We start from the raw sequence: 22,462 nt of genomic DNA, 5'->3' as shown, positions 1-22,462 counted from the left end.
TTAATTCCACAATAAAAACGAAAATAAAATATCTTAATTAATGAATAATCTATAAATAAAGAGTCTAACATAAGCATTTCATTAACTGATATTTAAATTAAATAAATAGGGATGCACCGAATGTTCAGCCACCGAAATTAATCAGGCAAAAATAGCAAAAATAGCACTTTCGGTGTTCGGCCTAATAACTCAAATCTTCAATTAAATTTTACAATTACGTTGACATGACATGTCGGCAGTGTGGAAGCATTTTACGCAAAAATCGCCGTTTGCAGGTCACTGTTCTTCTGAATTGTCTAATAGCACATCCACTCCATCTGTGACTGACTTCTTAGAAAAGGCAACTAACGGTCTGACCCGCTTTGAGTGTTTCTGTCACTCGTTTCTGAGGTTAAGCTAGCCGCACCTAAATGTGGAGTGCACACGTATTAAAGCCTTTATGGTAACTGAAACGGACCAGTGCAAACTGACAGGCAGGTTAGCTACTTTATCCTGTAATTTTCTCTCTTTACAAAGACAAGTGTTGCAGTATGAGAGTCCTAACTGAAGAGAAGTTAAGTCTTCATGTTACGCGATACGAGAACCACATACAACATTTATCATATTGGGTCAGACATGATGAATTTAGCGTGAGGATATGGGACAACGTCCTGTTTTCAAAATAAGGTGTCTATACAGGATGGAAATAAGATTAATTGGATTGTATTCACACAAAGTATAAAACATATTTCGTGTGTACATTAAAAGTAAATGGACACATTATTTTACCAGACCCTCTTGGGCCTTGGACCCACCCACCGCAGTCCCTCCAAATCCTGTGGGAAACACTGAGTAAAAAGCCCATTTTGACTATTTAATTTATGCAATGGTAAAAAAAAAAAAAAAATGGCAGAAATGTGAATGTACTTGTTCGGTGTTCGGTATTTTGCAAATATTTCCATTATATTCCCTTTCGGCTTCGGAGAAGCTTCCAAGAATTTTCATTTCAGTGCATCCCTAAAAAGTACAAATATTAAAATGCGAATTTACACACACACACACACACACACACACACACACGCACGCACGCACGCACGCACGCACGCACGCACGCACACACACACACACCTCCAAATTTGACTTTTTTTCTTCTGCCAAAAATCACCTTTTGTTGCTGTGAAAACTTGAGAAACAATGTGAAGTGGCTGGTAAGGTCATCAGATGGCAAGTGGGAAGCTTCTAACAGGCCGTGGTGCAGTTCGACCAAAATCAAATACATGTCAAATGCATGCCAGGATCAGGCTGGCATGTGTCATGCTGTTCGGTTGTCGACCACAGTCCTGCTGCGGCGAATTCATATGGAGTCTGTCCCCAGTACAGTAGATGGTACATCCACCTTTGCTGAATATAAACAAGATTACTGTAGATTCTCCACCCTGGTGGTGATCTTAGCTGTCACTGAAATCTGTTACATGGACTCGATGAAGGTAGGATACGCTTATAAGGTTTTGGTTTATATTTGTCCAGGACTGTTTGAGCAACATCTTATCTAGCATTTTGTGCTTTATCAGAATAGTAACAGAGATATTCTATAATATTACTGACAAGTTCTGCTTCACATAAGGGATTTAAGTGCCAGGATTACACATATAATGATACCCTATAATGTGGGAGCAGTCATGATAATCAAATAGCAATATGAGTGAGTTAAGAAATGTACTGCTAGCCCAATCACCTCCACAATTTACAATATGAAACACTATGAGATGAGGAAACTCTCTGCAGGTTTGGTCAGTGTCTGTTGGTGTCAGGGCAGAGGGCACAGCAAGTGCATGACATGGTTGCTGATTCCAGGCAGGTGCCGCTGCTGGTGTAACTCTACACTAATCCAAGGCTGATCAACAGTGGAAACAGTACAAACTGACCCCAGACAAACTGGGGCAACTGCTTGTTGCTTGCACTGCTAATGTGAGTGACCCCGACGAAGATACTTTGATTTCTTGCCTACTATTTTCCCCCCGGATCTCATTATGAGAAGGTCACCGTGAGGCCATCATCGTTAGGAGGCTAAACACAGATGAGACACTGAACCCCGTAGATGCATACATCTGGAAGGTTGGAAGTTATAATCCTTGGGATGATGCTTATTGGTGTAAGAGTGTCAAAAATATCAGAAATAAGCAAATTGCAGCTTAACAAGGCATAACATCTTTATTGTTATACACATAACTTCATCTCCAAAGACTTTGCACAAATCAGTGGGGTAACATGAACCTTGAGATATCAAAAGTCTCCCACAGTTCCTCATTATATCATAAAATACTCAAAACAAGTACATCTGCCTTTCACATCCCCAAAATGGTACATACAGTACATCCAATTAGAAATAAAGTATTTTTTTCTCTACTGTCAAACATTTTCATATGTGCATTACATGACCAATTACAAACAAGTTATATTCATTGTCAAAATACAGGTGTGCAAATTGTTAGAAAAATACCAACTCATACCAGATTCTGGATTGTCCTCTGTAAAAATCCTTACAAATAGTATATAATTATCTATATATAAATGACTCCAACATGCAATGTTGCATTTCAAAAAATATCCCATAAACAGTTCTGTTAAACTCTCCGAAACTCCAGTCTCCACCATGCTCGTGTGAAGACAGTTAAAACACGAAAAAGAGGGTGTAGCAAAGAAAGGGTGAAGGATTGTTATTTAATGCATTACATTTGTAATATAGCAATGTTTTCACATAATTTAGTTTCTTGGTCTGCTTTTGTTGTCTAGTCCAGATGCTGCATACATTTCAAAAGTTAGTTTCCAGTAGTTATGTGAACAGTTTGCAAACATCCTAACTGGCTAAAGCATTCTCCAGATGCAATATGCTGCTCATTGTGTGACAGACAATATAGTTGAACTTCAAAACTGAATTGCAGCAAAGAAAACCTAGTCATATTAAAGCCCTTTTTTATGATGAGCAATGTTCACCAACACATCGGTTGTACAATGAATAAATAATCTTGGTAGGGGTGACAGTAAATGTCAACCATATAAATAACCACTTTTAAAATCAAAGAAACGCATGCCATACCTGCAACAAAGACTACAAACAGCTACGATGAGGCAAGTTAAAAGCATGAGTCGGGTGATGACAACAAGTGTCCCCCACACAACAAAGTTAAGACAAGGACGGCATTTCTTTCGCTCCCTCCCCCCACTTCCTCATATTTTTTCTGAGGTAAACAGTAGTACTGTTAAAGACTTTTAAAAGGCATCTCTCCTTTTCCCTGGTGCCACATTCCCCATGGCCTCAACCTGAATAAATTCTACTGTCCACAAGACCGTCTTGATCCAGTCTCATAAGCACGCAAGCACGGCTGGGCCTACAGAAGCAGCTGTGAGAACTGCGTCTTTGCATTTTAGTGGTATACTGAAACAATGAAAGCAAAGGTTAGAATGAAGGAATTCAAGCAAAATGTTCTAGGCATGTACAATGAAATCATTTTCTTCTGAATTTAATAAATAACATAAGACATTTGTTACTTCACTCTCACAGAGCTTGGTAGATTTCAAAGTGTGAACCTCCTTCCTAAACACAATGCCTGCTGTTAATCGGCACATTCTCTCAAAACCAGTCTTTTCAAATTATGAGATTCTGACAAAATACATGAAACAGGATTTTCTATAATTCACCCAGATCCCACTTTTTAGGCAAAATATACTATAAGCTTTTTTTTGTTTGAAAAAATAAAACATATTGCACTTTCAGTAACATGAATGTGTAATGTCAATTACAACTAAATTGATATAAATGAATAAAATTTCAAAATAAAAGGGGATAAAATGTGTATTTACTAATTTTGAGAGAAAACAAGTAATTTCCTTTTCAACCACAAGCATATGACGGCAGGTAACCAACATTCAGAGAACAACAATGAACAAAATAAAGCTACAATAAAACAGAAAACAAACAAAAACAAAATGTTAAAAACTGTACCATGCACGGGGAGTGTTTCAGAGCAGTGTATCCTGGGTTACAATGGACAGAGCTCAAGAAAGCTGCGGGATTATTGGGTAAACAGAGTAAGACTGGCTAGTGACCGTGCTAGCACTGGCTGCTGGCAACGGCCGTGCCCAGTTTCCTGTTGCAAGAGTGGTGTGAACCCCAGAAAACGCTCCAAACACCCGAGCATGCTCCCGCTGCGACTGTTCCCCCCACACACCCCGGCTGCCGAGCTCACGTCTCCCCATCAAAACATCAGATGGCAAAATAGAAAGGCAGCTGTTTGCTCCCGTCATCTAAAAGTGCATCTCCACACTCTTCCAGCAAAGTCCGTCAGCCCGCCGCGATCCCTGCCAAGGAGGTGGGCTACAGAGACCAGTGCTTGGATCAGCACACGTGTGGGTTTCAATTACTTCTTTTTTCAGACAGTGTATGTTTGGTTGTATGTTTAAACTTTTTTTTTTATCTCACTAGACACGACATTTCACTTCAGCTTTTAGAAAAGCCAAAGGAGTGCTAATTCAGGGGACTGGCCCAAAAGAAGGCCCATGACAGGTTGGTGGTAGTGAGGCCTTCCCTCCTGATCCTCTTCTGTATCATGCTGATTCCCAACCACCTACGGCCGCCCCCGTGTCTCACTGGCGCCATTTTCATTTTTCAAGGCCGGCGATGCAACTGTACCGGTTGCCATGGTTTCACTGCAACATAACGTGAGTAAAAAACGGCAGATTCATTTTTACAAATACATTAATTCATCTGCGCTTTATTCATTTTTGTTGGTGAATAAAGGTGTCAGGAAATAAAATGAACTTACCTGAGAAACAGTATCATCATGTCAGAAAATGGACAAATATAATAGCAAGGCCAATATTCAACAGCATTACCATAGCAACAAGAATCGAGTTAGGACCCTGCAAAAAAATGACATTATGATAAAGATCAGATATCACATAATAATCTACAACAATCAAATGATGCACTGTACCGTCCAGCAAAACAAGGTTATTAAGAACCAGTTGAACAGAAAGAAGTAAGCAGTGTTAAAGGAATAGTTCTACATTTTGGGAAATTTAATATAGGTCATTCGCTTTCTTGCCAAAGCTAGATGAGAAAACTGATCCCACTCTCATGTCTGTACGGTAAACATGAAGCTACACCCAGCAGGTGGTTAGTGGATTAGTGAGCTTTAGAGGTGCTGGTAGGCAGATTTTGTTACGTTTGGACACAGCCAGGCTAGCGGTTTGCCCCTGTTTCCAGTCTTTGTGCTAAGCTAACTGGCTGCTGGCTAGGACTTCATATTTACCGTACAGACGTAAGAGTGGTGCCAATCTTCTCATCTAACTCTTGGTGATATTTCCCAAAATGTCAAATATCCTGTCAAAAACACATTTTTCCTATCCTAACACTTACTGTTTCTTCCATGGTTTCTGCAATCTCCATACTGGCTTTCTTTGTGTCTGCAAGGCTCTTTGGCTTTAGGGAATCCTGCTTCCTGAGTTTCTGGTCGCTCTTGCCCTCCCTTATGGAGGCTGGCTTAGGAGTGGGTGTACTAAAGGACCTAGGGGGTTGTGGGGGCATACGTGCCAGGGCCAGGGCACTAGGCTCTTCTTCTAGATCCTCCTCAGGGTCCGGGGGTGGAGGGACCCTTGAAGGGGCCTTCACGTAGTAACTGTGGTACTCACTGTGGACCTCGCCATTGACTGGAACTGCAGGAGGCTGTGGACGAGGAGCAGATGCTGTGGTAGGCTGCTGAATTTTAGCGGGTTTAGGGGGAGCCTCGACATTCACATGAGAGCCTTTGGGGCCATCAGTGACCGACGGCTTCTCCTCTTTGCTCAGCTTTCTGCTAGACCGCTCATCCTTGCTGGTCTTATGACTCGCCTTTTCTTCTTTGCTTGTCTTGCGGGAAGGTTTTTCCTCTTTGCTAGTTTTGCGACTGGTGCTGTTGGCTAGCTGACCTTTCTTCTTGCTGGAGTGAGGCGAGGGAGGAGGTGTGGCTACAGGACTGGTCAAAGGGGAGCGGGAAGGAGTGGTACCTTTGCGGTAAAAGTGGGGAGAATCTCCTGGGGACTTTTCCTTCTTTTCAACAGGGACCTCTTTAATCTCCACAGGCTCCTTTAATGGTTGTTTAATGTAGTCAGGTCCTGCAGGGGCGAGAGAGGTGACATACATATTGAATAACCTACAGATACATGGTTAAACTGGCTACCTCAGTTTGTATTATCACTACATTTAAGTTATAAAGCAAGGTGATATGTTATTCCTGTTTACTAGTTTGTTTTGGTTGCAACTTGCAAAACGCTTTAAAAATATTTTTGTGCTACTGTATTTTTTAACCAGATGAACAGATATGTCTTTAACAATAGTTTAGTTACATTTTGGGAAATGTGCTTATACACTTTCTTGCAGAGTGTGTAAAGTAGGGTGGCCAGACGTCCCTGTTTTACGGGGACAGTCCCTGGTTTCGGTGGCCTGTCCCCATCTGGAGCTGTCCCCATTTTTAACTGTGTTAATCATAGACTGTTTAAGATGTTAACAGACCTGAAATCAGATTTTATGTGGCCAGAAAGATTAAGATTAAAATACCTTTAAATGGCCAAAACAACACATAAAATGCAATATTTTACTTGCCAGAGAGTTATTGCAGCCTCTACTTATTGACTGAAAGGTTATTTCTGCCCTGAAATGACTTGATTATATTCATGAGGGCTATATTTGACAGATTATATAACTGAAACTTTCCTCCTTCTTTATTTCATACATAATATCATTATATTTTTTAATGGCATGGCCTACTGACCACCAAACCAAAAATGTCCCCGGTTTTCATTTCACAAATCTGGTCACCTTAGTGTAAACTAAATATGAAGCACTACAGGCGGTTAGCTTAACTTAGCACCAAGACAAAACAGCTAACAGATAGCATGACTCTGTTCAAAAGGTAACAAAACCAGTCTACCAGAACCTGTAAAGCTCACAAGTAAACATGTTACATCAATGTCCTGTTTACACTTTGGTTTTTGTACGGATTTAAACTACATCTAGCGTGTTAATTAGTGAGCCTTAGAGGTTGGTAAGTACCTTTGTACAAAACCAGGCTAGCTGTTTCCAGTCTTTGTGCTAAGCTAACCAGACGCTTGCTGTATTTTATTTATTGTAAAGACATAAGAGTGGTATCTTTTTTCTCATCTAACACTCAGCAAGAAAGTGAATGAGCGTTTTCCCCAAAATGTCGAACTATTCCTCTAAAGGATTTTGTAAATAGTTGTTGATAAATGTATTTAGACGACCCTCTGAGTTTTGCAAAGATCACCAGGGATTTACCTTTCAGAAAAATGGATGTTTAGCTCTGTGACTTGAATGTAATGATAGTGGTAACACCTGCCCAGCTCACACATAAACTGAGAGTACAACATAAATGTAAATGCTCTGTATACTGCCTTTCTAGTCTTTTCGACCACTCAAAGCGCTTTTACACTACATCGCATTCACCATTCACACACATTCATACACTGGTGGAACAGCCACCAGGGGCAATTCGGGATTCAGTATCTTGCTCAAGCACACTTCGACATGCAGCGTGGATTAGTCGGGGATTGGACCGTCGACATTCTGATTAACGGGCTACCTCCTGAGCCACGGCCGCCCCGGCACAACATACAGGCACACCAAGATTCAAATACCCCATTATATGAAGTTCAAATATAGTTTAATGATGATACAGATACACTTCTGCTATTCTGACATTTCTGATCCAGCCACCATCCAAGAAGCGAGATAAGGAGAGCAGAGCACTCTTATATGCTATCCATCCTGGTTGGAGTTTTGCACTGAGCTAGATTTAAACCATCCAGTCCTAAGGGACTAAATTATCTAGTCCCATTAAATGAATTTAAAGCCATGTAAAATGCCATGTAACTGCCACATGTGACCTGGCTCAGTCCCTTTCCTTTATGTGTGATGCTTGTTTGTTTGTTTTGACTATGCTGTATTTCTATTTAAATTGTAACTGGTGTGCCGTCTTGGCCAGGTCTCCCTCAGAAAAGACATTTCAATCTCTAGTGACTTCCTGGTTAAACAAAGGTTAAAAGGTTAAATCATTGGTTAAACTTTCAAATAAAATATTCAAGAATCAACATTATATATGCAATCATTCTGCAAAGACCGAGGCAGATCGGGAAAACTGGACTGATTAATGCAGGGTCACAAACACCTTTTTACAAAGGAAGCCTCCTCTGCAGGATCATCTTTATCATCAGTCATTCTCTTTTATCAGCATGATGTTTTCCTGGAAGGGCCCTTGTCACATCAATTCTCAGCAGCCAAGCAACACGGGTGTACCAATAAAGAGATTCGACCTTAAGGTGCAATGATGCCTCTCCTTTTCATTCTGAAACTCATCCTGGTGGCTAAATTCCTTTCTTTCCATCAGGAGTTTATGGGCTGAGGTCCTGAGGTAGTAGACACAGAAAGTCTAATGACTAAACTAAATGCGCACTCCTCTTTTAACTATATATCTTATCATTTTGGAAATTACGTCCTCTAATGTGTGGACAATAGGGCCTGAATCCGAATGTAAATGGCTTTTCGCATGTGAGAAAAATGACACGTTATCTGTCCTTTTGTTCTGTACTGAATTAATATTTATTAGAGACATCAGGCTCTTTGTTTGCCTGTGTTTTTCCCACATCGCCTAAATTAGACGGTGTCAGAGTGACTAACACAGGGACAATGCTGCTTTGTTTGAAGTACATCAGATGGCATGAGCAGAGAAGGATCCTCCGCATCCCATATAGCCAGTTTGTAACAGAGAGAAAGAAATATAGAAATGATATAGACAATATAATTGGTGTGTATGAAGAGGGAAACACTTTGAGCTTTCTAAACAGATTTGCTTGTTTTCCACCCCTATTCACCCCACCAAATTCAATATAATCAGTCAGTGTAAAGTGATTCTAAAGTGTTCATGTTGGAGCATTCATTAAGCAAGATATTGGGTTGTAAAACAAGTTAATCTCAGAGATCAATCAAAGATTTATAAGAAATATCTTATATGCGTGCCACTTATTAACTGTAATTCAATGGAAAATAATTCATATTGATTTAAATTTGACACTTGTGCAAACCTCAAATCCAGAAGGGTGTCCATCCCTATATCAGCGTTAACGGCCACATCGCAGAATCTTTTAGGCCCCAGCACCAATAAGCCCAAAGTATGTTTTGGCTACATGGCAGTCTTAATTTGTTTCATAACCGTCACAACCAATAAGACCCACTACAAAGAGACAGGGGGACATTTGAACATCTGTGAGGCTTAATATATCTGCCGAGCTTAATTTCACACCATAACTCAATAAGAGTTACGGCTCCATGGGCGGGCCCGAGTAATTTCAGTCTGTTTGGGGACAGATTCCTCTGAGGGGTTCCAGGCATTTTCTGAATGGTTCTCTGCGCTAAAATGACCCCCAGCCTCACACTCACATAGAAGTGCAACACCGCCGGTCATTAAAAACAAAATCCCACCACGCTTCTGAAGCCATGCAAAATGGGTTTTTTTGTGCGTGTTTCAACACTAGAAAGCTGCTAAAGAATCGGAAATGTTGTTGTAATGAGTGAGTGAAGATTTATTAGATGTACTCTTCAAAGGAATCCTGCCAGGTCAGCTGAAACATGTACTGGGACTCAATTACCCAAATATCCGTGGTGTTTCTTTTATCTGAACATAGATCCGCTGGGCTGAGCTTGCAGCCCTCCAAAGAGGGCCATTTAAATAGGCCACGGTATTAGTTGTGACCAAGACACAAATCCTCAACACAAACCCAAATAAGCACAAATAAAGATCTGAATTCCAGCATTTAGAAGACATGCGTATCATGATTTTTATTCTTTTTGAGAAAAGCACAACTGTAATATTCCTCATCATCATCTCTTTGAGGATATTAGAATACAAGCTTTTGTTTAAGCTGTTTGGTTGCCAGTTCTGTTCATGTTAATCCACAGCACATTTTCTGCTCCAGTGCACTCTTAGCTAAACACACGCACTGACACACGCTCAAACATGCGATCATATACTCACACAAAACACAATGGATTGGCTCTGTAAGATCCAGCCTAACCCCTACTAACCTTAATACGAGATGAACAGCACTGGCAAGAGAGGAGCTTCAGTGTATGTGCGCGATGTGTGAATATGGGGGGGGGGGGGGAGTACAGTGTGTGCAGTCATCACATCTGTTGCCATTGGGCATCCTTGTGAGTTCAATCAAAGATTCATATTGGGAACCCCAGAGTTGAAAGGCCAGTAAGCAACTTTGTCCTGAAAAGAAATATCTATATTCACCTTTTGAATATTGTTTTGCGCTGACAACAGCAACACACACCCACAGCTATTGATGATATATGAATAATGACAGGTCTTGGCTGCTGCCTTGCCTTTACATCCTTATCAGATGTACAGAGCACTCAACAGGGACAGGCATGCACATTTCCTAAGGCAAAGTGTTTGCTTTAGTGTTTCACTGTGTCCACGTGTCAAATATAATAACATATATAATAACATGTCTTCCAAGTGGTAGTGAAAGGCATTTGCGCGTTCTTGTTGTATTATATATATATTTGTCTTTTCTATGGGTTGTGATCTCCGCAAGTTCTCTACTCTATTATTTTTACGATTCATGACTCAATTTGTAGCGTTTTCGATTTTCTCTTTCTTCCTCCCACTCACGCTGTCAGATGGGCAGGGGAGCTGTTATTGTTTGGCCAGATTACTTCCACTAGTGTTACATAGACACACACGCACACATGCACACGCAGACATGTGCGCACGCACACACACACACACACACACACACACACACATACCTTTGCACTGATACAAATACATGCAAATAAATTGTACCCTACTGCTTATGGCTACTGGTTGAGTATAATCACTGCCTTTCTGCCTTGTTTGTAAGTGGCAGCATTCAAAAAGGAAAATGGAAGGCCTCACGTTCACATGGCAAGCTGGAAACAAATCCAGACGAGGAAACAGCAGCAAACACTCCAGACTTTTTCCAAACACAAACTTTACGTTTTGCAGATATATGCTGAATACATCAGCATATTTGGTAAAGGGCACCATGTTTGTCACGTTTCTTTGAAGTTTGCCTGTGATCCAGCTCTGATCAACAAGTTCTCCCAGATTCACCTCTTTTCATGCTTCAAGAGTTTTACCTCTATCATTCACATGAATGTAATGTCCCATCTACTGTATGTAATATGTTACTAGATGACTACCATTTCCACAAATGGGACAGACAAAAATTGTTTTTAATATTTTTTTGTTTGGATCAGATCAGCATATTGGTATCTTACAATATTTTATATGCTGTATCCTTGAAAGTCATAGGAAGTTGCTGCATGACTTTAAACTTCAGCTGAACTACCGTCTTGAAAATTCATGACACCTGCTGCTGTGAATATAGAGCAGCACCTGCTCATGTCTGGTTTTCAGCCCTGACAGTTCCAGGGTTTTATGGTTCCACCTGGCCCAAGTGTACCTTGACTGGGTCAAACAGGGCAGAGTGGATCCATGCTGGGCCCCCTAACCTCCAACCCCCCTCCCCAGACTGGTTGAAGGAAGGAACAGCTGCTCTATGTCAGCCCTTGAGAGGGGTGAGCACAGGGCTGAGCTCCTCTCAGTGCATAAGGATTTCAGCTATGTCTCCATTAGACTCCAATAAGCACCAAATATAGCCCAATTAACGTCACGACATAGGCCACGCCTAGCTAACCCTCGGGGCTCCCCCACCAGGGTGCTGTATGTGAACCAATCATAAAGTTCAGGGTCCTGTTCCCTGTGACCCTCTCTTTCCTTTTGAAGTACACCCTCCCAATCTGGGTGATAATCTGCTATGAGTCTGAAATGCCAATTACAAACAACAAGGGGTTTAGACCCCTGGTTGTTACCCTAGAGGACTTATTAGAAGCAGAGGGATGAGGGTAAGTGAGAATATTTCCAGTGTAGAGGTAGACATTGAGGAAGCAAAGCAGATTAGTTTGGGAAAGGCACACATGTTTCTTCTAATGCTAGGGAGTCAGATTGAGCAGCTCTGTCCCAGTGGTACATTTGGTTAGACAAGGTGATACTGGTATATGCATGTATACAGTACATTTTTGGTGGAGGTTAAAATGCAAATAGGAGAAACTGTTTACACTCAAACATGATATCCTGCCTAAGGACAAACCGTGAAGTAGCAACAAACCTAAAAAGTAGGCCATTCTTGATTCCCCAGACTGCTACAAGCTTTCATAGACTGGAAATAATATTAAGGTAAGGAGAATGTGGTTTGGCTATTTGCAGGTGCCTGTCTGGCTTATGACTGGGTTTACCAGACACACTTACATAACTGAATATTTAAACGTTGCCGCTCAGGCGTCGCCCATGCGCTGCACGTTATTATGACACCTGCCACTTTCTCATTCATGATCTGACTTATAAGGCAAGGACACTCTCCGCACATACTTGTGAACCTGGAGATCACCCGGCCTGCCAAGCATGACCACCATTTTCCACAACACAGACACAAGCCGCAGGATGTCTCTGGCCCAGGCTGGCCATTTCTACGGCTTAGTGGAGGGACATGCTTGAATGGGTCCCATTGTCAATGTATTTGTCACCCACTATTTTGCGGTGGCTTTTGGCAGGAGCCCAAGGTCGGCTAGCTCATAGGCCTAAATATATTGAATACAAGGAGGAGGAGGTCACAGAGGAGGCGAGGCTAGCATAGATCTTACACTAAATAAAAATAAACAAACAAGGTATGACATAGCTCTTAATATGCTAGCATTTTCAAGCAATATAAATATCCATCCAAATGATGGCTATAGAGCAATTTCAAATTAAATCAATATAAGAGTTTACCTTTTCTTACAAAACCTATAACCAAATACTGGCTGATCCAGTTTAGTAAATGAATGCTTTACTATGTTTTTTTTTGTCAAGACAGAATTATTCCTCCAAGAGGGACTTGTTACACTTAAGCAATGATGAAAATTGGTCTAAATTTGCTCTCAGAAAATGATTATGATTCACCCTTTTTGATGTTGCCCTATTTGTGCCCTCATGTTCCACCTCTGATCCCACCTGCATCACAAGCTCTTTGACAAAAAAGGATCTGCACCCCTCACTATTTATGGCGTATTACATGTTCACCACTGCCTTGTAAAACTCAGCTTACCTTGTAAATGAACTAAAAAGTGTTGAGTTGACACCCTACGCAGTGAGCTGCTGTATAGTATGGCAGTGTGCCTGTTAAACCTCCAGACAGAGGAAAGATGAGAAGTGCTTGGTATTAAGAGCAGTAGGTTTTCCTTGACTGCAGCTCATATACTGTTCTACACTAAAGCACAAGTTTGATATAGCCTGAAAAACACCACCACTTGCTATTCTCACTTCTTTTTTTTTTGGCAGAGTTTATGGCTGCAAATTTTAGACAGTATTTCCGAGCGGTGACAACAGGCCTTTGAGAGCAGAGACTAGGCTTCCGTCCAGAATACAGTACCCTGCTTCAAGCTGGCTCTGCTTTGTCTTAGCACAAACACAGTCCTCCATTGTAGTCTTAGAAGTCATCCTCGATACCTCTAGTCTTCGATTACAGTCCTGGAACACCTAACCCTACGCTTTTGTGCGCCCACAACAAGCTCATTACTGACTCAGACACAGCTTGTGTAAACAACTCTAAAACTGTGCAAACATCATTATTCATACAAAGTACCCGGCCACTTACCAGTTACCCAATTCCTAAAAACATGTTTTGAATGGCCAGATTGGTTGCTCAAGGATTGTGTAGCTATAAAAGGGATAGTGGAGGTGAGGGGGGATTTTAGAATAGCTTGGCTGGGTAAATGTCCCGCTGTTGGGGGTGAACCACTCACGTGTTAAAGCCTGCCTCCAGGCCCCTGTGACAGTTTTAGCAAGGACTGCAACTTCACCTCTGGGTCAGTCGTGTTTAAAACATCTGAAAACCTTGTCTAAACCCTCGCTTGCATTGATATAGCAAAAGATTTATGCAAATTTAGCCACTTAAAAAAAAAGTTCAAGTATTGAATTTCTTTAAGTGCAGTGAACAAATGCGACCTCCCTAACCCCCTCAGTGCACCTGCAGTCCAAGTGTTTCTTTTTTACTACTTTGCCACTAGGAACATGCTTTAAAATATCAGACCTGTGTGTTGTGTGTGACGGCTTGTCGTTAAAGGTTACCTGGCTGGTAGAAGTTGGGGGAGAGCTCTCTTGCAACCGCCCTGGCGATTTCAGAGTCGTGCACAGCAGAAAGGGCGGCCTGCTCTGCAGCCTCGCTTTTTGTCCTGGCATGGGCCGTTCTGGAAAAACACAAACAGAGATAATAGTTGAGTTGCATGGTAACTCAGAAGTAAAGACATAAAGAGGGTGAAAATCACCTTGAAGGAAGTGTGGTAGATAACTACACAGAAACATACACAAACACATCATTTTACATTTTTCCACAATAATTAATTGGTCTGTGACTGTCGGCATTATGACACTTTCAACATCAAGATTGACACCACAGCTTCCCTCTACGATTCTTGTCTCTTTTTCTCCTCCCTGGCCCCCCACCCCCAACCCCATTCTCCTCATCTTTGAGCTGCATCACTCAGCCTGTCCCTCTTGGGGATGACATAACACCTCTCTTTGTGCTTCTATCTCAAATCCAAATCCCGATTTTCCAAATGGAATACAGCCACATCCAAGCAAGACCTTAATCCAGTCTGGAGCACTGCCTACTGCTATACATTATATACATACACACATACATATATATATACACACACACATATATATATATATATATATATATATATATATATATATATATATTTAATTTTGATATCATGTATAAACTGTAGGAGGTGGTGTAGTGAAGGCATATGTTTGAATCCCAGCAACATAACAACAACAAACATATTCATTTTAGGTGATGTATAAAATATAAAGTCAATGAAAACATTAATTAAGGAAACAAAAACATTTTTCAACAAATTTCAAAGATCTTTTAAGGTCTGGGTGAACTCTATTGTACTCACTTTGGAGGGTATTTCCAATCCTATTCTATGAACGTCTATACAATGAGTCTAAAAAACAAATAAAAGTGACACTGATAATATAATAGCCGTGCCTCAACACCACCATGAGAAAAGCTTGCATCCACATCTACTATACTATGCTGATGCTCAAAAACCAAAAGGCAGGAGAGTAATACGTTTTGGGATCAATGTGAGCTTAGTATTAGTACTGAGAGGTATTAAGGGGGCATACCATGGTCAGACCGACAGTGGCCGGGGGGTGACCTGCTTAACAAATCCCTTGAAAACTCCCCAGAAAGATAGTGTCCATGTACACATGCTCATTCACATGCAAATACCATGAGTATGGTGTTTAAGAGAGTCATATGTATAGGGGGGCATATATGCTTTGGCATGAGAGCATGTTTTCCCTCTGTTACCAACAGACTCCGTTCAAAAGAGACCTAATTATGCAACGATATAAAATGAATCAGTTAAAGCCAGTGGATTAGTCACTTACTGTATGAACAGATAGTGAGTGGAACCCTTACACAATACATGACAGTGTGAAATGGAATGCAGCGATCCAGATGGGCTGTCCAAGTATCACTATAAGTATTGACAGCTGTGCCTACTGCCCTGCTTAACCCCACTTATCCATCTTCCTCTTTCTCTCGTCATCCCTTCTCTCTTTCAATCAGTGCTCCTGTTTTTTCTCCGATCCTTCTTCATCAGTCTCTTGACACTGCATCCCCTCATCCCCGCAACCCCCCGCATCCTCACTCCTCCCCTCCCTCCCTCTGTCTTTCTGTCAGTGACCCCAACGGACAGATGTCTCTATTTCAGACTACTTCTCTGTCCTTTGACTCTGGGCTGTCCTGTTTTTGACGGGCTGGGACAGTGAGATATTAAAATGCATGAGGAACCATATGCTGGTTGGAGAGAAGGCCCATTTCCTCTCCAGAAATAAGTTGCTGCATCACCCACAGACAGGCAACACACTCAGGCTGTGTTTACAGGCAGCAGAGCTTCTGGAAACCGCTGACCAGCTGCAGATAAAAATTCAGATTTATGACATTTTTAACAGTTATACAGTGTAACACACAGAATGCTTTGCTTCTTGCCATTAGTTCTTACAAACATGTAGGAATTTCACTAGTGTGACCAAAAGCAGATACAGCATTGCTTCTGGTCTTATTTAAGAGCATGTCACTGTTAAAAACTGACATTAAAGCATTCCAGTTACATCACACCACTGATACATATACTGTAGACATCCACTTGCCACATATGCTACCACAAGGACATACGTGCTTCTATTTCTGAAATGTGTGAAATGTGCAGCCGAGTGTAAGGAGGCATGAATGCGTCATGAATGTATACAGCATGCCCACAACATATCCTATGGATCTTAACAGTTCCATTTAAGTAGAACGGGCATAAAATCACAGGCAGACACAGGAAGCAATGTAGACTGTTCAGACAGGATGTGTGGTGGCGGGAGGTGGCAGGCAGAAAATGATGGGAGTGTGATAGAGCAGTGGGACAAGAGGAGAGTGAACAGAAAGGCGAGAAAACATGGGCATGTGGAGTGCAGAGAAAAAAAGGGTTGGTTGGTTTCCTCCCAATTTAATCAAACTAGCAAGCGACACCAACGCCTTACACAATGCATGGACTGTTAAACCTGCAGTGATTTTTTTTGTCCACTTGCAACACTGACATCTCTATTTACTATTTGATGTTAGACCAATGCAGATAAATAGCAACATTAGCATTAATTTGGAGGTCTGTCCGAGCTTTTTTCAATATCAACAGCTGCCTCAAGTGGTTAAAACATTGCTGTTGAGAGCGGGGAGAGAAAATCACAACAGTTAAATGGCTATAAAACCAAAACAATGAGCTGAAAGATGATAAAATGCTTCGTTTAGCTGAGCGAAATTGCAGTCAGGTGATGAATTCTCTGTGGGTTTGTCACTATGAGTGATCCTGTTCACATCACACACAGTCATGTGATCCATTGTTTATGTAAAAATATTGCTTATAGCAGCTTTAAGTATGATTGGTCCCAGTAGACAAACACCATTTTCAGGCCAAATTATGTAATAGAGTGTCTTGTTGATTACAGATTCAAGGCAAAAAAAGTGTGAGTAAACAACAATATGCAAGCTCACGAATGACCTTTGAAAAAGTTCTGTAACTCGTCCGACAGTCTGCAGCCTCCCTACTTGAGGCCGCTCTGCCACTGAATATAAAACAACACCTGTTCATGTCTAGTTTTGGGCTCTGCAGGCACTCCTGTCTGGTTGAGTGCTGGGGATGGGTCCAGGCAAATCAAGGTATTTAAATCCATAAGTGCACCTGCTGGCACAAATGCAAATACACACACAGACACACACACACACACGCACACATTTGGACAAAGTGTAGAAAAGACTTTGAAGCAATCCCTTTTGGACTGAAGTTTGAGAGATGATATTGATTAAGGCCTGGCGAGATCCATGGTTATTTCATTACTGTGACAAATGAATTGTGTTAAAAGTGCTGAGTCAGTTTGGCAACCGGTGCGGCGAATGCTCTTTCTCTCTGCGGAATGTGTGTGTGTGTGTATTGGAGATAGATGATGAGAAAAACACATACCAAGAAAAAGGTATGGCAATGGGAAGGAGAGAAAGACAGAACTGGAGTGAGAGACAGAATGAGACCCGCTGAAGACTCCTGGGTATTTAGGACTGCTGAGGTATGCATCTCAGCCTCTCTAATTTTACCATAGGGTTCAATTTCAACCCCCATTCTCCCATGCAGCACGGTGCATCCTCCTTTAAGGTTTGTCACACCTCTGTCTCTCGCAGAATACAGCATGTGTAAATCTGTATTATGTGCCTGTTGTGTGTGAGTGTGTGATTGTGTGTGTGTGCACATTTCCCTGAGTGGCTCTTCAGTCCATCACTCCCCGGGCTATGGCCTATTTGAGGAATCTCTCTCACATATGCTGACACAATTCTGCACCCCCTTTGTCTCTTGGTCCTCTCCATCCCCCTTTGCTTCTTCCAAAATGCCCCCCCCCTTCTCTTTTCCTCATCTTCCTTCTCTCAACCACGCTGACCTATTCCCCCTCCCCGTCAGTCCCAGCTTGGTAACTGAAATGCTGACTGGTATGGTATATAATATGATAGAAGATGGGTCTTGACCTTGTCCGTGGTAAACATCCACACTCAACAATCTGCCTTTTTAAACTGCATCATTCGCCCTGGACCAACAGAAAACTGCTACTATAGAGGAAGTCATATTTCAGGATCACGCTCCATCTGGGCAGTGGTGCTCAAATGGAGCTCAAGTGGTGCTCAAATCTGTTCATGAAAGGATTTATACATCAACAGAAATGACTGCCCTGTATCTTGCCCAAACAATTCCCAGGTCCAAAGGAGAAGCACAGAACATCACATAAAGTCTGCACAAATTAGCACTTAGCTTGCCCTGCACACATCTCTTATATCCGTGCTGCCCTGCTATTGAATTTCTGGCTGGTGCTAATTCAGGATTACTCAAGCATGACTAACACCATTAGTGGTTAGCTAAAACTGACTCTGAAATTATTCAGGAATTATTCCTGGGCTGAGGTCTGGGCTCACATTACCAGGGGCCGCAGTGGAATGGGGGACAATGGCTACAACAAATGAGGCTTTAGAAGGGAGACAGAGTGGCTGTTATTACGCGATAAGCTAACTTTATCCTGAAGAGGCAGCTATGATGCTGTACAATGAGAATATTTGGGCATGGCCATGTACTGTACTTGAAGCATTTTAGAGCTCAGCACATCCTGGTGAGTTGGCAGGCTGGGGCTCTGTGTCCCTTCTTTCTCCTTTCTATCCTTTTACTCTTTTCAGTAAAAGAGATGTGCATGCTTAGACATAAATGATGAATTGAAAATGAATTTTCCGCAGTCTTTACTGGCCTTGGAAAATAATATGCTTTCTGACTAAGGAATCTCAATGTTTTTTTTCACATTTCACCTAAACATGCATTGGTTGTTGGTATAGTATGCAAACACGAATAGATAAAGCAATGCAGCAGCATAAAAACACAATGACACTTGAATAAACAGAACATGGCGCGACAATATGAAAACACTTATAAGGGTGAAAGCATAAAGCACGGTGCAGGGAAATGGCACAATGAGCAGGGGAAAACATGACTTCATCAAGTAAGAAATAGACCTGTCAGATTGTAGAAGGACAGAGAAAGATCACATCTTTATGTTAGAGATTCCCTGGAGGAAAACACAATGCATGGCACTGTATTACATAGCTTAAAGGAATAGACTATTATGACTATATGGGAAATACACCTATTCACTTTCTTGCTGAGAATTAGATAAGATGATTGAAACCACTCTTTAGTTTGAATGCTAAATATGAAGCTAAAGCCAGCCTGTGGTTAGCTTAGCTCAGAATAAAGGCTGGAAACAGAAGCAACTAGCTTGTCTGATGGTTAAAAAATCCACCTACCAGCACCTCTAAAGTTCACTAATTAACAAATTATAATTCATTTGTTTTATCTATTTAAGTTGTGATTTTAAGGAGACGTCTGGAACTAACTAACAAACTTTGGACAGAACCAGGTTTTCCCCTGCTTCTAGTCTTTAAGTTAGACTAATAATCTGATGGCTAAGGTAGCGGTCTCCTGGCTCTAGCTTCATATTTAGCAGATATTTAGAAAGTGGTCTCAGTCTCTCGAATCAAAGCAAATGAGCGCATTTCCCAAAAATGTTGAACTTCTTTTAAGTAATCCAGCACATAGAGGTATAGTGTAGTTGTCACAAAATTGTGAAAACTAAATTGTGTCGTCTCAGAGTAATTTGTGATCTATGCCTTCATGACTTTAAGATTCAGAATCTATTTTTATTTATCCCCAAATAATACACTGATCCTGTTTACTCATGATACAAAGGCTGAGCTGGCAGGTAGAGACAGATTGCAATTCAGCTTCCAAACAGACTTCATTTCTGGGAAAAAGAATGAGTAGAATCAGTTTCTGATTAAACAGGAAAAAAATCCCCAAACTCTACTGACATTTTTGGCGGTGGATTACAAACAGACCTAATCTCCCACTGGTGTTCTCTGCACTCAAAGCCCCACTGAGACTTCACCTGGCCTTCATCCAAAAATACATGGTTACAGGTATGTCTATTTTAGCGTGTGAATGTGTATAGGCCCTTTTCACAAACTACTGTGAATATGCATTCACTGAATTGCTCTATTATAATAAATACTGTACACGTGTAAGCGCACATGTTTATGTAGTACATGTTTAGAGCTCAGTTATGTTTGAAGGTCTGATACGCTTTCCTCTGAGTGCTGAAATGAGTCCGCTGAGAGAGTGACACAGAATCCCTTGCTGAGATGATCCCTCTGGTTTTGGTGAAGGGCAATGGCAGGGATTCAGACCTCAGCTCTGTGCTCTTTGTGTCAACACTGTGAGTGAAACATGGCCACAGCTGAAACAGCTAATGACCCAAATGGGGAGGGGGGGATGGTGGCTAAACTGTGCACTGCAGAAAAACAGGGATGTTAGCATCGGGGACGTTTTTAAAGCTTTGATTAGATTTTACTTTGGACTTGATTTGTTTTTAACTGTAGGAAGAAAATCCTGAGGAGAGAGAATTATTAAAGCTGATTAAAGCTGAGGCACCTGTCAATCATGCCAACACAACCCCAAATACCCCAAAGCCTTATTTAAAAACAGGAGCCTTATTCAAGCCTTAGTATTAAAACAAAACAAATTATTAAAATCACCAACAAGAAAGAATAAGAATGAAAACATGAACAGACCATTTACCATTTCTATTGGAAAAAGGACAAGGACACTTAAGGTGAACTCAGCTCACTGTATTTATCTGCTCCTAAATCTCTATTACATACAATGTATTCAAATGACATGTAAATCATATAAGAACTTGGCAATTAATATAATTGTTGCCAATTACGATCACTGAGTAAAGTAAAGTCCACTCACAGCATCACTGAATACAAAGTTTACTGGTGAAAGGACAATGCCTTTGTGGATTAGCTCTAAATCTAATGATCCAAAATGAGGAAAATGAATAAAAAAGTCAAATGAAATAAGGCTGCAACTATTATTTTCATTAAATTACTGCAATTATTATTATCCGTTTCAAATGGATCGGGTCCGATATATGACGCTGACTCAGTTTTGAGCCCGACAGCAATCCTCAACCATATCCTACATTACGTAAAAAAGATTGCAATGAGTTCTATGTAGTGAGGTAGAGATTTTAATTTTGGAAAATTGATATCAGTAAAAAGGGAGAATCGATATCGCCACATACCCTGAGTTGAGGTATTGGATTTGGTATCAGGACAAAAAAGTCAAATCGCTATGTCCCTATAAAATTTGCCACAATTTCCCAGAGCCCAAACATATTCAGTTGATGATATCACACAGAGAGGAATATTTGGCATTCCTGCTTGGTTTAAACGATTACCGTGAAACTTCAAATAGACTGGGCTTTTATTTGCTTAAATCACTGAACTCAACTAAACCTGGGTTTGTACTGCATCACACTTGCATACATACTGTACCCACAAACACAGACACAAACACATATATGGCTCGAGTTACGCAAATCAACACATTTTGTCACACGACTATGCAAAGGTTACAAACCTACACATGGGCATGCAAACACACATACATGCAAAGGCTTTCGACCTCCACCTTAGAAAAATGAGCCACCTCTCATGCAAATGACTGCGTTAACTCTAATTTACACACACACACACACACACACACACAAACACACACACAAACATACACATTAAATCTGCATGTTGAAAAGGACCATTAGTGAGACGTGCCATAATGAGGCCTACTGGGAATCAGTGTGAATAAAGGACACACTGAGGTGACTTCATAGTGTTGTCACTATGATAACAGTCCATAAATCTTTTGTAAATCTCCAACTGGAACCAGACACATTGAACAAGCCTGAAAGGATGAATAACACAATGTTAAACTAACAACGCCTCCTCACTCTACAACTTCATAAAGAAAATCAACAAATGGCTGACATGATGATGACGGCAGTGAGGCAGTAACCACGGTAACCACCAGAGACACTTGAGCAAGCTGTCCAACCAGGCATCTGGCCTGTATTAATGAATTTGCAAATGAACGAACCCACACTACAGCCTACTGTATGGGTAGAATCTTGTGCACATACACACAAACTATCATGGACACTTAAGGACAAACACAATATAACATCTTTTCAAATATGACCAACTTAAGTGTGCTTTGACAAAGTGAATATGCTGTAAAAGGTTCACAACTCGGCTGAACACAGGGAGACACAAGCACAGAGAAATACGCACACACAGACACACACAAACA

The 22,462-nt window shown here is 41.1% G+C and overlaps 1 protein-coding gene across 1 annotated transcript in view; it reads right to left on the bottom strand.

The window, feature by feature from the left end:
• Positions 1-2,171: 2,171 nt before the first annotated feature.
• The window catches only part of jph1a (junctophilin 1a), a 35,540-nt gene continuing 15,249 nt past the window's right edge, over positions 2,172-22,462 (bottom strand). Inside the window, exons 4-7 of the mRNA XM_046062781.1 lie at positions 14,232-14,350; positions 5,399-6,132; positions 4,803-4,899; positions 2,172-4,686 (exon numbers count right to left, since the gene is read on the bottom strand). Of these exons, the coding sequence (XP_045918737.1) occupies positions 4,819-4,899; positions 5,399-6,132; positions 14,232-14,350 (934 nt within the window). The 3' untranslated portion in view covers positions 2,172-4,686; positions 4,803-4,818. The remainder of the gene's footprint in view (positions 4,687-4,802; positions 4,900-5,398; positions 6,133-14,231; positions 14,351-22,462) is intronic.

The sequence above is a fragment of the Micropterus dolomieu genome, linkage group LG01 (genome assembly GCF_021292245.1).
Source record: "Micropterus dolomieu isolate WLL.071019.BEF.003 ecotype Adirondacks linkage group LG01, ASM2129224v1, whole genome shotgun sequence".
In the NCBI taxonomy this organism is placed as follows: domain Eukaryota; kingdom Metazoa; phylum Chordata; class Actinopteri; order Centrarchiformes; family Centrarchidae; genus Micropterus; species Micropterus dolomieu.
This window is presented reverse-complemented; position numbering and strand designations above follow the sequence as displayed.